The sequence below is a fragment of the Candida orthopsilosis genome (genome assembly GCF_000315875.1).
Source record: "Candida orthopsilosis Co 90-125, chromosome 8 draft sequence".
Taxonomy (NCBI): domain Eukaryota; kingdom Fungi; phylum Ascomycota; class Pichiomycetes; order Serinales; family Debaryomycetaceae; genus Lodderomyces; species Lodderomyces orthopsilosis.
In genome coordinates this window covers 15,852-31,578 of record NC_018302.1, presented here as the reverse complement: position 1 = coordinate 31,578, position 15,727 = coordinate 15,852, and the positions used below count along the sequence as shown (strand labels likewise).

Here is a 15,727-nt window from a genome sequence, read left to right as displayed (position 1 = left end):
AAGATCCGTGGTTTATTTCTCACACCATAATATGTACCCCATAGATCATACAAGTGTCATGAGCTGCTCTCCACTTTACAGAATTTTTTATCATCCCCGAATACATTTCTATAACCTTCCTATAAAACATTAAACACTATACTAATTCCCAAAACACCGGTAATCAACACCATTTTTTTCCACCCGAGATCCTTCTCCTGAAACATATGCAGTCTCATTCCATTTGATGTACTATTTACACTATGTGTAGTCGAACTGGAGCCAGATAAAGAGCTAGAGTCGCTGTTCTCTAAATTTGATGAAGTCAATGTAGTGTCGCTCCAAACGGACTGGCTCCCAGTGAAACCCCATTGGTTGTATGTAGCTGAGTTTGAACCTGATACTTCGGCAGTTTTGCTGGATTGAGTTTTACCAGAAGTCTGTGAGTCAGTAGTTGCAATGGAGGTTTGTACCGTGGTTGATGGAGTCCACCAAACTGTTGTAGACTCGTTTTCAGTTACCGGAGTGGCCGCGTTGTATGCGGCACTTTGTTGAGTTTGTTGCGATTGTTGAGTTTGTTGCGATTGTTGCGATTGTTGAGTTTGCTCACTATTTGTTTTTGTTCCTGCAGTTGTTTCTTGGGTGTTGGCATTGCTCTGCTGATTTCCATCTAATCCACCTAAATTAGCGCCTTGGGTTAAACCGACGAGTGAAAAACTCAACAAAGCAGAGCCTATTTGGAATGGACTTATTTGAATAGACATCTTTGATCTTATTTAGTTGTTATGATTTAATATATTGTAATTGATTTTATTGCTTAATGTATAGCTTTTCAACCGATGGGAATTTCAGACCCATATTTATACATTTCTGACAAACCATATTGGATCGTGATGACGTTGCTGCATTATTGTGCTTGTTGATGTTTTGTTTACTTTTGATGAAGAGATCGACCAGCCATTTTAATTCGCAGTTTACACAAAATCAAATTTGACAAGGCGCAAATGGTCCTCAACGTTGTAAGCTACTTAATGAACCAGATTTATTATTTCAGCCTTGTTCGACAGAGCCAAAGCATGACATTTTACATGGTACTAAAATCCAACAAGTAATGTGCTTTATTACATAGTTCAAACTAAACTATAAACCAAATCGAAGCATCTGTCCACAGCATTGGTTGGGTCAATATCAAATAAAGGAATAATTTGTTCAAGTTGGCCAACTAGTAAATACACATATCTTTGGTTTTCCAAATTACCTGACCTCGTCATTGCCATCAAGTCCAAAATACTGAGATCCTTGGCATTTGAGTCAAGCTGTGCTCTTTGCGAAACAATCTCACCTTCAAAATCTGGAGAGATACATTTTAATAGTCTATAAACCACTGAAACAGCTGCCTTCAACGTTGAAGAATCCTTTTCCGCAATTGCTTGGCGCAAGTACTGAACTATTAGTAATTCTGCACGTCGCTTTGCAAATGAGGCATTTCCGCTTGGTGATAAGAGTGGTAAAAGAAGTATATCCAAATAATAGGTTCTGTTGGGATGATCTTTTTCAAAAGAGCCCGCATTTGTGGCTTCACTGAAGAATATAGTATCATTTTCGGTAGGTGTTATTGGGGGCCTAATCACACCAAGCTTAGCATACACTATTCTTTGTATGGATTTGTCGCCACGCCACCTTGCTGTATATTTAAGTATTGGAACCTTTTCGAAATCCTGAGGGATCTGGTATAATTTGATTGTGAGGAGAAAGTTTCTTTCTTCAGATGGGACTACCCCTCGAAAGCAAATTTTTTGAGACTGGATATTTGTTTGCTCAACTGAACCAAACAGTTCCATAGATGTAATTGTGGCGTTAATCTCGGTTTTTACTTCAACCAGCAAATAGGGTAAGCAAATGCTTTGTATCCGGCTCATCAATGGTTCAACCGAAGTAATTAGTTTCTCAGGAGTTTCAAACCGTAGTACTGGATCATTTCCATACTCAAATTTGGAGAGGGCTTCAACGTCTTCCAAAATGTCCAAATGTGAACCAACTCTTATTATAGTCAACGAAACCCTTTTGATCTTGTTCATATTAAATATTGAATGCAGCTGACCATCATCTTTATAGTCTCCCCAGTTTAGTAGAAGAAATTTGTTGATGGAATTCCCTTGAATCGGGATGAATGGATATAAATCAGCACACTTTTGGAAAGCAATATTTAACTCTTGAAAATTATTCTTGAATATATTTGGGACAATACTCATATCATTTATTAAATCGTCCCAACCATCCCACGAGGCTTCGACACACCCCACAAAGGTTCCACTTGCCTTAGGTCTGTGCAAACAGTCCACTCCGAGGAATATAATCGCTAATTTATCGGTAGCATTTAAGGTGGAGCGGATTCTGTGAAGTAATTTTTGCAACAAATGAAGATACTCAGTGTTGCACAACTTTGTTTTGTTGAATAACGGAACAGCAACAATAAGGTTCATTGCAAGTGGCTGAGGACAAGGTAATATTTTTATTATATACGAGCTAGGCAACTCTCCTCCTTGTAAGAGGAGGTTGTTGAAACGTATCAAGTTCAGTGGAACATCAACGCCGTATTGAAGGTCCAACCAACAGGTGCTGGTAAATTGAAACAAGTTTATAATTGGTTGTTTACGATCCATCAATTTGCATAAAACATACTCCCATTTTTCTGTTATGGTTTGACTGAATTGATTATAGAGGTACAACTCTGGCAACGTACTCTCGGTCAAGTTCAAATTCAATACTCCGCCAGTTAGGCTGGCCAAGCACAAATCATCTAAAACTGAAATCATGCCTGCTAGGGCTTCACCGTTATACACTAACAAATACTTACTAAACAAATAAATGCAAGAGTCATCCCACTCTTCCCCGTCAATGCTGATCTTCATCTTGTCAAAAATAATCAATTCCCCCATCTCTCTATTTAAGCCCAATTGTTGACTAATATAACTTGAAACTTCCCATTTTAGTTTCAACTCGGAAGGAATGAATTGCAGGTTGGAGTCGTTGTAAATAGCTGGTGGTTTGATATTTATTACACAGTTGATCTCATGGCTCTCATTAAGTCTGATGGGGTGAATGTCGCTCATACAGGTTATGTTGGGGTTGTAAAGTAATGACTCGTAATCGATTCCATGCCTTGATGTGGATGGGGTATTAAGTTGGTCATTCAATAATTGGTCTGTGGGTGTGTTAACCCAAGGCTCTGAAATATTTTGCAGTAACACAGGAGTGGAAACATCCATAGTAAAATCAACTTCTTCTTCATTCGTTGTACCGCTATCTACGTTTGACTCCTCAACTGTTGTAATAGCGTTGATCATATCTAGGTAGACATCTTCATCAGCTACATTAGTGGGAACCTTGCATATGTCGCAAATAGGTAACCTTTTTCTATCCTGTAGGTCTAGTAACGTCAAAAAACAATTCTTGTGACACAAATGTTCACACAGGAGTAGTAAAATTACTTGCCCCGGTAGTGCAAGCCGTAAGGGGTCCCTACAAATGCAACAGACTTGCCCTTTATAACGTTTTAATGATTTTGGTGGTTCTGCTGAAAAATGATTGTCAAACGTTTTTATTTGAGATGACGCTGACGTTGAAGTTGTTTCAACTTTAGAAAGCAGTTGATTTTTTGTCGTAAAATGAGCTAGTGGCGACCTCTTGGTAGAACTGAAAACATGAGCTTGTTCTAGTTCTGGAGTTACGGAAAACACATTTTTGACACTCTTTTTTCCGTTGCCCTCATTAACATTCTGCAACAGGCTGATTTCTCTGAATGGAGTGTTTTTCAACTTACTGACAATCGATGACTTTTTGTTTGACATAGAAAGTTTGTCAAAGCTGTAATGACCCCTTGGAACAACTGTGTAGTGGGTAGGGATCTTTAAAACGGGATCTACAAATATACATAAGATGCTTGTGAAGAAATACTTATTGGGTTTTAGAAATTTTGGCTGATACTTTTTGTTTAGGGAATAAAGGATATTGCCTGAATGAAATTTTAAATTTGATTAATTTTTTAACACAAAAAACAAGGAAACTTCATCTGCTGTAAGAGGGTACAATCCTGGTTTAGATTCTGGACGGCAAGTTAGCCTTGCAAGACTGAAAATTTTTATATCGTAAAACAGCCTTGATTAAGCTCATATACCAAACCAACAACCCTCAGGATGATCATCAATCCTTCCATGACTCTACTCAACACTAAGATGAGTGAAATTGAAATGAAAGATTTAAGGTTTAGTAATGAATAATAATATACGGCCATCTTAAGTAGAGAAAGCAAAATTTGGCAAGTGTTTTACCTCTCGAATTTAGAATATAAATAGTTTGAGGGGTAAAATAAACTGTAATTATTGCATTATTGGTTCATGAGAGTGAAATTCAAAAGTAAAATCTAGCTTTGAAACGCTCGGAAGATGAACATATGACTAAGCACAGAAAAGGGCATAGAGAGAGAGAGATATCACGTATGTGATCTTTATAAGACCGTTTGGGGGTTTCAACCCCTACAACCTATATGGAACAATGTCCACTCACTACACCCCAAAGCATCACAAATCATACTGAAAGTTCATAAGTCGATATAAAAAAGTCAAATACACGGCCCCTCAATGTAACAAAATGTTTGCTACTCTAGAAACAGTACTTTCAAAAATTTGTAACCAATCGACAAATCTATCGAAATCGCCGTCTTCAATGGCTTCATTCAACCCTGGCAAGTTTTGTCCAGCATATCCAGTAAATCTACCACTGGCAAAAACGATATGTTTAAACCATGGTCTCTTATGTAAACCCTTTGAGTGTAAAAAGTTACGTTCGAAATATTGCAAACCCTTGTTGTGAGCTTTGATTTGAAAATGCAACTTGATTTTTTTCCAAAGTGGCAACTCATCATACAAATCATGCAGCTTTTGCAATTCCTTGGATTCGAAATCATATTTTTCTGTTGAATTAGCAAGGAATTTCAATTGATGATGGGTATGGTGTATCAAGTCTCCTAAGGTCTTATTGTGATGGTGGTGAGGATGATGGGCATTTGCATTGGTCAATCCCAATTGCATAGGCTTGCAAATTGGATAAGAAAAGTGGCCTTGAGTAATATCATCGATGTAGTTGTACTCATCCAAATCAAATTGTCTATCATGTCCCTCAACCTTTTTGTCAAACCATTTCTTTGGGACACTACGGATAGTCGCTTTGTAGTACTCCAATAACCCTTTTGCATAGTCATGGAGGTTAAAATGAATGACCTCTCTCTCACTCAAACCTAATGTTAACAAAGCTAAATACTTGGCTGCTAAATTGTGGTAGACAAACTTTTTGTCGCCAAATTTTTCCATCCAATGGTAGGAGTCATAGTTTGAATGGTAATGGTATATTGGATCACCTTTACCACCAACAAAACCAAAATCAAGTGATGGAATACCCAAGTGCTCTAAAAAGACAGTGTAATCAGACCCACTGCCCAAAGTTGGGATGTGTTCACCCTTATGGCTCTTTACATAATGTTCATACAAGCTGCCTCCTTCCGGGTACTCCAACTTTTTAGCGGTTTCAAAGATTAAATCGTTCAACACTGGCGAAGATTCCAACTTCAAGTTCTTCCCACTGACTGAAACATCCACATTTAAGTAAGCAACTACCTCGCGTTGGTATTTCTTGGCAAAGTATTCACCCTGCTCGGTTGAACCCAACAATCCGTACTCTTCTCCATCATAACTTTGCAAAACAATAGTTCTCTTGAATTTGTGTCCAGCCCTCTTTAAATCTCCTAATGCACGAGCCACCTCCAATAACGATGCCGAGCCACTATTTGGGTCACCGGCACCTCCCTTGATCCAAGCATCCCTATGATTTCCAACAATAATCACCTCGTTGGACTTTTCGCCTTTGATTTCGCCATAAACATTCCACAAAGTAGTGATCTTGTAGTCTTGTTCATTGTACAAGTTCAACTCGTACTTTGAAGGCCCTGTAGAGTAGTCGAATCCCTCTAATTCGCCTTTGAAACCGTCAATTTTGACACCATGTTTATTCAATTTGTGCAAAATTGGTTTGACTTCACGGTATGAAATGGGCAAAACAGGTATATTACCAATGCTATCATGAGGATCTTTTCTCTCAGCATCAGGTTTGGATGGGTATCCTGGGGTAGTTGGATCACCAGGTGCAGCTCCTTCTCCTCCAAGAAACTGAACACTTCCACGTTGAACAGAACTTTCTTGTCTAGCAGGACCCTTAGGGTATTGATCGTACCCATTGGCAGGAGTCAACCCATAATCGTCACCCGGATCAGAGTAAATCAAAACACCGATAGCTCCTAGATCTTGAGCAAATTTGACTTTCAATCCACGGAAAATTTTGCCATAACGAACAACAACGATCTTTCCTTTAACATCAATACCATTTTCTTTCAAAAGCTCAAAATCCTTCTTGGTACCATAATTGGCATAAATGTACTGGCCTGTAACATTTCCATTTGCTGCATAGCCCAAAAATGTGGGAATAGTGTCATTATGAGTGGTTGAGTCTTCATCGATGACGTCCTCTTTTAATGGCGCAGTGTATATAATTTCGCCTTTGGAGTCGAGCAATTTCAAATCATGATCTTTTGGGTAGCTAACTAAAATCTCATAAGGATCAATTGTGGTTTCAAATCCAAACTCCTTAAACTTTGTTTCTGTCCATTCTACTAAGCCATAGTTAGTTCCAGCCAAATGGGGTTCAGCTGTATACTTTTTTGACCAGTCGGAGGCTAAGTTTACTTTAAGTGAGTCCAAAATAACTTGCTCCGGGTCGAGTTCGGGATTATTGCTGCTTCTAAAGAATGGGGTGTTGAAAATGTTAAAGTAAAACACAAGTCCAATTGCCGACACCCAAGCCAACACTTTTAACAAAGGGCTTGTTCTCTTCTTTGACACATACTGGGTATGCTTCACTTCGAATTTCTCATCCATGGTTGAAGAATTGAAGATGATAAAGAAATAATGTGGAAACGGAAAACCAATTTTTGTTATTGGAAAAATAGGGGAGTTTTGGTGCCGCGCAAATGTGGCGGCGTTACACAGTTTCCGTGTCTCAAATAAAACACGACACGTTGGTTCCACGACACTGGTTTTATCACATCAGTGAATTTTCTTTCTCATTTTTTTGAGATATGAGATGCCCCAATACTCCTCCACAATCAAACACTCAAAATGGCCGGAAGAAATGCCATAAATAAACCAAAGATTAAAATGTTGGCCCATAGTCATGCCAAATCGCTAAGCAGAAAGAGATCTCTCAGGAATACAGTCCAAACAAAATCATCCACGTCACGCTACGCTCCAAGAGGGTCTACAGCTCCAAGGCCAACTGATTCAAAGGCTGTTGCTTTATATACGGGAGAAACACCAGCATCAAGCTCAGTAATGACTACAAATACATTATCCAAGAAAAGGGCGAAAAAGATTGCTAGAAATCACAAGTACCTCACCAAGAAACAAGAAGGGGATATTCTGATGAGTATTGACAATGACTTGAAAAACACGAAATTGGAACAGGCTAAGAAAGCTTTGTGGAGCTTGATAGAACTGCGTGAAAAGAATGGCCCAGTGGTAGTTGCTGATGCCGAGGGGACTACCTTGGGAATCCAGTCGTTTTGAAAGAAGAGTTGTGGGGAATAGAAAGTTAGGAAGAATCGCTTTGTTTTAGTTCATTTACTTACTATATATATGAGAGTACATACTTTTCAAGACCATTCAATGCTCAATAAATTGGCCTCTTGGCCCTACATCAAATTGTTCTACTCTGTGTAATATCTATCTACTTTTCTCTAGATAATATACTTTCATCAACGGTTTGTTTCAAAAACAGAGTCACCTCCTTTGGATCTTCAGCTTTGAAAACGGAGGTCCCAGCAACAATAACATTTGCACCGGCGTATGCAGCTGGCCTCACAGTCTCTCTACCCAACCCACCATCAACTTCAATGTCCAAATGGGGATATTTTTCTCTCAATGTTTCCACTTTTGGCATCATATCCTGCATAAATTTTTGTCCTCCAAATCCAGGTTCGACTGTCATGACTAATACCATATCCAAGTCATTTGCATATGGATAAACAGCCTCAACTGGTGTGTTTGGTTTGATACCCATGGCAGCTTTTAAGCCATGTTTCTTGATCTTGGTGATAACAGCCGCTGGGTCTTTAGTTGCCTCGTAGTGAAAAGTGTAAGAGTCACCTCCAGCTTTAGCAATATCTTCAATCCATTGTTCAGGATCTGAAACCATCATGTGACAATCGAATACAATTGGTTTGCCATTATCTCTTGGGAATTGTTTTCTCAAACTTTCAATTACTGGAGCACCAAATGAAATGTTGGGGACAAAGTGTCCATCCATGACATCCAAGTGTAACCAGTCGACATCTCCTGTGTCAACGACCTTCTTACAATTGCAACCTAAGTTGGCAAAATCTGATGCAAGAATTGATGGCGAAATAATAGACTTGACCATTATTGAGATGCTGTTTGTGAGGAAAGATAGTTGTATTTGCTAAAGAGTTGCCAAACTTTTGTTGAGCAATTGAGAGAGAGAACGCATTTTGCTTTTGAAAAAAATATCAAGATACAGCCAAGAATTACAACGACGCCAATGTATCCTCTTGTAAATGCAGTGATTGGCAGCAACAGTACCGCTGAGATACATATTCATTCTAGCACCTCATTCACTCAGTAAAACATTCTTTTGCGCTTATATTCTTGTTCCGCCTTTAACTATCCGACGGCCCTTTTTTCTTGACTGAGAAAAATATCGGCACCAAAATTTCAAACGGATTTCACTCCAACAAGTAAAGATCCATGTCTGAAGAACATACCCCATCAACAGAGGGTGCTTCCTACCCTGAGCAAATACTAGAATCAGCAAGAAGAAACAATACCGAGCTCTTGCTTCAAATCAAGTCGGAATTGAATAATGATCAAAAGAAACTTTCACAATTGATCAACGATACTCATGAAGTTATAACGAACAACACTCCATTACATATTGCATGTCATTTGGGTAACTGGGAATTTATAGATATAGTGTTGGATATCGAAGGGGTGGAAATTGATCCGCAGAATAGAGCGCAAGAAACACCATTACATCTTGCAGTAAAGTATACAGTAGACGAGCCTGAACATGGATATTTCATTGTTGATAATTTGTTGGATGCTGGATCCGATCCAAGAATCAAAGACAAGGACGGTTTGAGACCAAGGGACTATGTAAATAAGGATAATGAGAAGTTGTTGCAATTATTGGAGAGTGCCGAATATGCTATATCGATGGAGGACACTGATCAAGAACGATTGGCTGCATTTGAAAAGGAGCAAGAGGCAGAAGACGGATCAGCATCGGAGTCAGAATCAGACTAAATTATTAAATATACCAAATATACAGACTATAAACTAAAGTCGTCAATGGACGTATGTTTCCAATTTTGTAGCAATTCTTGACCTTTGAACTTGAGGGTCTGTCGCTTTATATTGGACATTTTGAACAGGTTGTAGCTTGGTTGGCTTATTTGACAAAGATAGGTTAACTTCTGCATGAAGTTCTTGTTGCTTATGATGCTCTGGCCTCCTGGCTTGGGAGCTTTGTTTTTGATAGATGCCCCATTTTTGACTCCGTTGTTCAACACTTGATGAAAATTGTGAGGCATAATGGACAACAATGAGAGCGGAGATGGCTCTTTATCATCTGACTTGTGAAATTTGTAATCATCATTATCATATGTAAGAAGCTCTATGTAATGCACGTCCTGGCCAACTTGAAAGCGGTCTCGAAAGCATCGGTTAAAGTCGGCTGGATCCACTTTGTTGATCACCAAGTAATTCAAATAAACGGGTTCAAAAATATGCGATGTTGTTGCATTGCATACCCCAGTAAGTTGTTTCAAACATAGCTTATCCGAACACGACTTTGAGTAAGAGATAAGACTATCTGTCCTCCCCGGTTTAGTCCTCACCACACCCAATTGGTCAAAGTTGTTGCGACCTCTATGAAAACCATCCGCTGCTGTAGAGGACCAAGTCTCCCTAGAGTCGAATGATGACGATAAGTAGTTCATCGAAAGATCACCACATGGCGGTTCACTAACAAATAACGCCAATTTCACATTTTGTTGAAACTTGAACTTACTGCGATGCCTCATAACCCATTTTGATTGGGCATTTGATGCTTCCTCCAAGAGGAAGTAGTTGAAAAGCCTCAATGCCAAGACTTCCGCATGCATGTCATGGACCATCCCTCCATGTGAATAACTTCGAACCTTATCTGGTAACACCTTTACTCCAGTTGCCAAAGTGATGGGTATGATTTCATTGTTGGTTACAGCAACAACACTGGCTAGTACTGTCCACTCCTTGACACCATTTGAACGTGTTGTTGGCTTTCCTGACTTTATTTGCAACCTATTGAACTGTTTGACAACAGTTGTTGCTATATCGTTTCCCAATTCATGGTTCATTGATTGTAAAAAACATTTGATTTTTTCAACTTGTATTTACGCTTTTGCAAGTTATAAGGTGTCACTTAAAATTGTTCGATTACACTGCTACGTTAATGCATCATACGTAATACTCATAAATACTCTACCACTTATCTAGCTCTCACTATTTCCTATTTCTTCTAACCAACGCGCCGATGATTCCTACTCCCACCGCCAACACACCACCTGCAACACCAATTCCAATCAAGCCCTCTTGTGCAACTTTGTCATTTATATTATCCAATAAAGTCAATGCTTGTGTGTTGTCTGGTTCTGATTTCAATAAGCTCTCAACATAACGTTTGGCATTGGTATAATCACCCAACTTGAAAGATCCCAAACTCAAATAATACAACACTTCTCTTCTCATGGATGGTTCTTTCTTGTATAAGGATGTGAGTATCACCACTGCTTCCTGTTGGTGTTTTCGCGTTGGTGATTTCAACAACCCCCAAGCATAATTGAATTGTGTTAGTGGCGATGGTTTAGGTTCCTCTGCTTTGAGTTGGTTACGGAGCACCTTCAACTGATCCTCCGAAAGTGGTTGTTTTAGCTCTTCCAAAGCTGGATATACTGATCCAAACATGATTGTTTTGGGTAATCAAAAGAATAAGTTGTGGCAAAAGGAGGTTTTATAGTTTTGTCTGCGCACAAATACAAAGATTTAAATAGTTGCGACATGCAAAATGATTAAAACGATTAACTTCTATGTATAATACGATTCATTGTAAAAATAGATATTTGGTGCTTCTTTCATCCACCTAAAGCTTTGTACATGATACTCAACACTCTTTCCAAAATTTGGGTCCTCTCCGCAACTTAGAATAGCCAACGACTTGAAATAATTATTACCAGAGTATTTGACGCTGGTTATATGGGTTTTTAGTATGTCATCAATATCCATTGGCTGGAAGATCTTGTTGATGAGAGAATCATCTACGGAGTCTGAGCTATCACTCGAGCTGCATTTCTCCACCTCCGTGTTGACTTCCACTTCAACTCCCTTCACCTTTGTCACACTAGTGAATGGATTAAGCTCTATTGTTTGTCCATTATTAGTGCCATAATCCTCTTCAACGAATACAGTGAGCTTTAACTTCCCTGACTTGATAAAACTTACTAACTTAACAAGCAAATGATTATAATAGCTAATTGTTTTAATAGACTTGACTGACCAATAAATGGAAATTGCTGGATGTGCAGGTCTTCCCAAATAATCTTTTTCAACTTCTTTTCTATCAATTGTTTGTAGCAAATCTAAACAAACTGGTAATATAAATGAAGCACCAAGGTCTTGTGCAAGGAACGCCACCGAGTCGAACGTCAATAAAGGTTGGCATTTGCCTCCCAGAGGACCCCTAAATGCTACCTTCCAAATAACTGTTTCCGGGTTGACTATCTTCCTGTACCCTGGTAACGTTGTGCTCGTTTCTCCTTGGTCTGTAGTGGAGTCATTCTTTGATCTAAACTTCAATTTTTGTAACACAGGTTCCAATTTGTGCAACAACGGATGCAATTTTTGGAAAAGCCTGTCCAATTTTGGTCTGTACCAAAGAGTGTAATCCATTTCTGTTTCTTCCCCAGCCAATTGTTTATTCCTGAGATCGATAAACCTCTCAAACATCTTTTTAGTGAAGCCATTCCTTTTCCTCACAATGAGAACCATCTTTTCAGACTCAGGCAAACTAGCAATCATGAATGGGTGGTGTTGAAAGAAATCAATCTTTCTAACATTGAAGTAAATGTGCTGACCAGCTTTCCAATTTCCATATTTGAACTTGATTAATCCAAACCATGAGTTGGGGTTGAAATTCTTGTTAATTTTGATGGGGATAGACACTTTCATAACATCATCATCCAACATTTCAAATTGCGACCAACCTTTGGTAGGTGATTTTTTGCTATGTACAATACCGTAAATACGTCCAATGACTTTATCAAGCACCAATAAATGCACCCCAACAATAACCATGGCTTTGGCACTGTTGTTATGAAAGAAGGCCATAAGCAACATAATAAATGATTGTACACGATGGTTAACCATCGATTGATCGTACCAATATTTACGGATGAATTTAACATTTCCCAATGCAAGTAAAACGAAAGTGACGTAAGCAATGATCCCATACACATTTTTGGGATACCTGGGATGCATGTTGGACCATTCAGGTTTGTCCCAGTAATAGGATACAACAGCAACGTGGAATGTAACAACAACAAACATCATGGATGAGAACCAAATGTGGAGAAAAGTTGTACGTTCAAAAGTGAGACCAGTTACACCAGTTATAAAATCACCTTTTGTAACAAGAAGGAAGATTGCTGGAATCTGACCTATACCAACTCTAGCGCATCTTTTGGCAATGACAAATGTTCGTGGTATATAAGTAATGTCGTGGGTATCATTGTAGCAAAGTTTCCCATTCAATAAAATATAGAATAAAAACAATATCAAAACACTTGGTTTGAAGTATATCCTCTTGCTACGAAGCTTTAACGTTAAAGTATAGTTAAACGTATTCCAAATATTGAGTAAAACAAAGAATGGCTTGAACCTGTTGGATTTGACAAACCGTTTCTGTCTCAAAGTTCTAGGAATCCAAAAAAAGATAATACCATGAGCAACAAAAATCACTAAACTAAAAGCACAACTGACCCATTGGTTCTTGGTGTTTCTCTCTTTTTCAAACAGTTTTTGAAGCTCCACTGATAATTCACTCATAACTATAGTGAAAAAGAGGATAAAATTGGGATGAGATGAGACATATTTGCTGAATGATATATGACTTTGCAAAACCTGCTTCAACCAATAGGTGAAGGGGGATTGTTCTGCACAAGACCTTTCGTGCCCAGAAATATGAATACAATATATTTTAATATAGCTGGCCCCTAAAAATTTCTTTCAAAACATAGGTCGTTTCAAGAACGAAGTCATTGTAGAGCTTCTAGTAGGAGCTAAGCCTTTAATAATATTTAACTCCGCTTGGGAGGTACCCCATCCCCCTAACCTCTTCAAACCCCTAGATGGCGCCTCGACTCGAAAGCTTTTTCCTTTTTCAAGAAACACAAAATACTTCTGTTGTACCAGAGGTCACATTTAAATGCTATACTTTATATGTCTTGGTACTTAACACGTTAATTATTTTTCTTGTCAATTACCATAAATAGCGGAAACTACAACTTTTTCAGAATTTCAATTAACGATAAATCCGAACACGCAAATTGCACCACAAAGTTTGTTTCATTCGTTACACAAATTTGAGCCCAGCGTAAACTGAGGTAAACGCGTCTATCGCTTTAGGACATTAGTTTACAACACTGTAACCAGTACAGAATAGCACACTCTTATGTTAACCGAGCGTTTCTAGTAGAAGAACAAGAGACGATAAACCGATCTCGTCCGCTACCTCGTATCCACCATAGTTTACAGAAACAAGGGTATATACCAAAATATGTAATGCGTCTCGTATTTATCGGTAATGTAACAATAAAAGAAAATTTTTCTTTGTTTTATGCAACTACTTTTGCTTGGAAAACGTATTTTGTAATTTTTGTGGGACCAGTCGTGGTCATTTTATCCTACTATGAAGGGAAAGGGGAAAAAAATAAAAAGATCAAATTTATCAGATCCATCAAAACATACGCAAAACTAACTAAAGCCAATTTTTCGCTTATTGGAAACAATGTGAACTTGTTTACAATACCTGTTTGTTTTTTAATTCTAACCATTTATTGAGACTACATTAGGAGCTACTGGTGTGAAACCAAAGCCAAAGCATACTTTAAAAACAGCTGATCGAATTGATTAAACTGATGAAATAGATAAAATACCAACTCTTAGAGTTGGCTGTGAGATACTGATGAAGCAATAGTTTGCTTGGCATTTGTTTAATCCTGCAATTATCGGTTGACATTTCCTTTTCATCTAAGTTTCACAGCTAAATTTGCGGGGCCGGTTAATTCTCTAAGGGCCGAAATTAAAACTTAGCCAGTAGTGGGCCCGCTCCAGTTACGCGTAAATTGAAGTTTAAAAAAGTGGCTTTTTCTTTTTAGTTTCCCACATTTTGAGCTATTGTAATCCAAGAAATTGAAAGGGCTATTATTGTACATTAGTGAGCAAATATGTACGGATGTTCAAAGTCCCACCGTTGTTTTGTCTTGGTAGGATATAGTTTGACAATTTTGTGTCGACGTAAACAAAACTAACACTTCGAAAAGAGAAAAAAAAAAATTCTTTACGTGAACTACGAAACCACTCTGTATTCTTCTCCCGCTTTTGTCCCATTCCAAAATAGATTTTGCGTCTCTCTTGATGGAAGACAGAGCCCATTTTGAAATGAAGGAATGTCAACCATATGTGAGTTGAAGCAAGAAAACGCAGTCATAGAAAGGCAACGCATATATTTGAGAAATAATACTTCATCAATGAGATCACTTGCAAGGATAATACCCCATCCTACGACCCTGAAAAAAAAAAATCCTTCGAAAAAACTGTTTTATTTGCTTGCATACAAATTCCTAAATTTTGGAGTCTTGGAATTAAACCTCAGGTAGATGGCGCCTAATCCCATTTTCCTCCATGAACTTTTCGTTTGGCGTTGTGAAATTTTAAATTACACCACAAAAGTACAAATGTTGCTTTTCAGTGCAACACTAACTACATTCCACTGACGCTGAAACTCTTAATTTCACCAATTGTTATTCGAATCGGATCAGGTTTTATCGCTTTGAGAATTAAAGTATCTCAAAAGAAAATAAAATACGGATGGTTGTACAAAGATGCATAGGAAAGAACAATGCACTTATCAACTTGACCGACGAATTTCATTTTTGGGTCCATTTTTCTATTTCTCATAGAAAAGAATACAAAATCACCTAGTTGCAAAACAGCACCTGATTGGATGCTTTTTATAAATAGCCGGTATAAAAAAGAATAGTCTTAACTTTAATTACTAGTATTACGGAGTTGCAAAATACAATCGAGAATTTTAAATCATGCGTGATGGCATTGATCAGAAAGACATAAAATGAACCAATCTCCCACGATCTTATAACGAAAATTCGTTGCTTTGACATACCAATATCACAACAAACTCGACCTTTGATTAAAGATGAAATACTCATCGGTCTATTCCCTCGCTCTGATAGTTTCGCTTGTCATTGCTGCTGATAGTGACAGCATTACTAATACACCAACTACAACTG

At 38.2% G+C, this 15,727-nt stretch overlaps 9 protein-coding genes across 9 annotated transcripts; 2 read left to right on the top strand and 7 right to left on the bottom strand. All coding sequences in view use genetic code 12, as the record gives it.

Annotated features, from left to right (window-relative positions):
- Window positions 1-119: 119 nt before the first annotated feature.
- Window positions 120-743, bottom strand: CORT_0H00270 (Fwp1 adhesin-like cell wall protein; the record flags this gene model as incomplete). The annotated part of the gene is made up of 1 exon (XM_003871221.1): window positions 120-743. One exon carries the CDS (start codon window positions 741-743, stop codon window positions 120-122), a length of 624 nt encoding a protein of 207 aa, XP_003871270.1.
- A 366-nt stretch (window positions 744-1,109) lies between these two features.
- Window positions 1,110-3,830, bottom strand: CORT_0H00260 (Far1 protein; the record flags this gene model as incomplete). The annotated part of the gene is made up of 1 exon (XM_003871220.1): window positions 1,110-3,830. The coding sequence occupies one exon, from the start codon at window positions 3,828-3,830 to the stop codon at window positions 1,110-1,112; it is 2,721 nt and encodes a 906-aa protein (XP_003871269.1).
- A 786-nt stretch (window positions 3,831-4,616) lies between these two features.
- On the bottom strand, window positions 4,617-6,965 carry CORT_0H00250 (Vps70 protein; the record flags this gene model as incomplete). Its single annotated transcript, XM_003871219.1, has 1 exon — window positions 4,617-6,965. One exon carries the CDS (start codon window positions 6,963-6,965, stop codon window positions 4,617-4,619), a length of 2,349 nt encoding a protein of 782 aa, XP_003871268.1.
- Window positions 6,966-7,205: 240 nt separating this feature from the next.
- CORT_0H00240 (Alb1 protein) lies at window positions 7,206-7,652 on the top strand (the record flags this gene model as incomplete). The annotated part of the gene is made up of 1 exon (XM_003871218.1): window positions 7,206-7,652. One exon carries the CDS (start codon window positions 7,206-7,208, stop codon window positions 7,650-7,652), a length of 447 nt encoding a protein of 148 aa, XP_003871267.1.
- A 160-nt stretch (window positions 7,653-7,812) lies between these two features.
- CORT_0H00230 (D-ribulose-5-phosphate 3-epimerase) lies at window positions 7,813-8,505 on the bottom strand (the record flags this gene model as incomplete). Its single annotated transcript, XM_003871217.1, has 1 exon — window positions 7,813-8,505. One exon carries the CDS (start codon window positions 8,503-8,505, stop codon window positions 7,813-7,815), a length of 693 nt encoding a protein of 230 aa, XP_003871266.1.
- A 344-nt stretch (window positions 8,506-8,849) lies between these two features.
- Window positions 8,850-9,407, top strand: CORT_0H00220 (hypothetical protein; the record flags this gene model as incomplete). The annotated part of the gene is made up of 1 exon (XM_003871216.1): window positions 8,850-9,407. One exon carries the CDS (start codon window positions 8,850-8,852, stop codon window positions 9,405-9,407), a length of 558 nt encoding a protein of 185 aa, XP_003871265.1.
- Window positions 9,408-9,433: 26 nt separating this feature from the next.
- CORT_0H00210 (Tad1 protein) lies at window positions 9,434-10,501 on the bottom strand (the record flags this gene model as incomplete). The annotated part of the gene is made up of 1 exon (XM_003871215.1): window positions 9,434-10,501. One exon carries the CDS (start codon window positions 10,499-10,501, stop codon window positions 9,434-9,436), a length of 1,068 nt encoding a protein of 355 aa, XP_003871264.1.
- A 145-nt stretch (window positions 10,502-10,646) lies between these two features.
- Window positions 10,647-11,108, bottom strand: CORT_0H00200 (mitochondrial outer membrane protein membrane fission effector; the record flags this gene model as incomplete). The annotated part of the gene is made up of 1 exon (XM_003871214.1): window positions 10,647-11,108. One exon carries the CDS (start codon window positions 11,106-11,108, stop codon window positions 10,647-10,649), a length of 462 nt encoding a protein of 153 aa, XP_003871263.1.
- A 120-nt stretch (window positions 11,109-11,228) lies between these two features.
- CORT_0H00190 (Frp2 ferric reductase) lies at window positions 11,229-13,244 on the bottom strand (the record flags this gene model as incomplete). The annotated part of the gene is made up of 1 exon (XM_003871213.1): window positions 11,229-13,244. One exon carries the CDS (start codon window positions 13,242-13,244, stop codon window positions 11,229-11,231), a length of 2,016 nt encoding a protein of 671 aa, XP_003871262.1.
- Window positions 13,245-15,727: the final 2,483 nt, after the last annotated feature.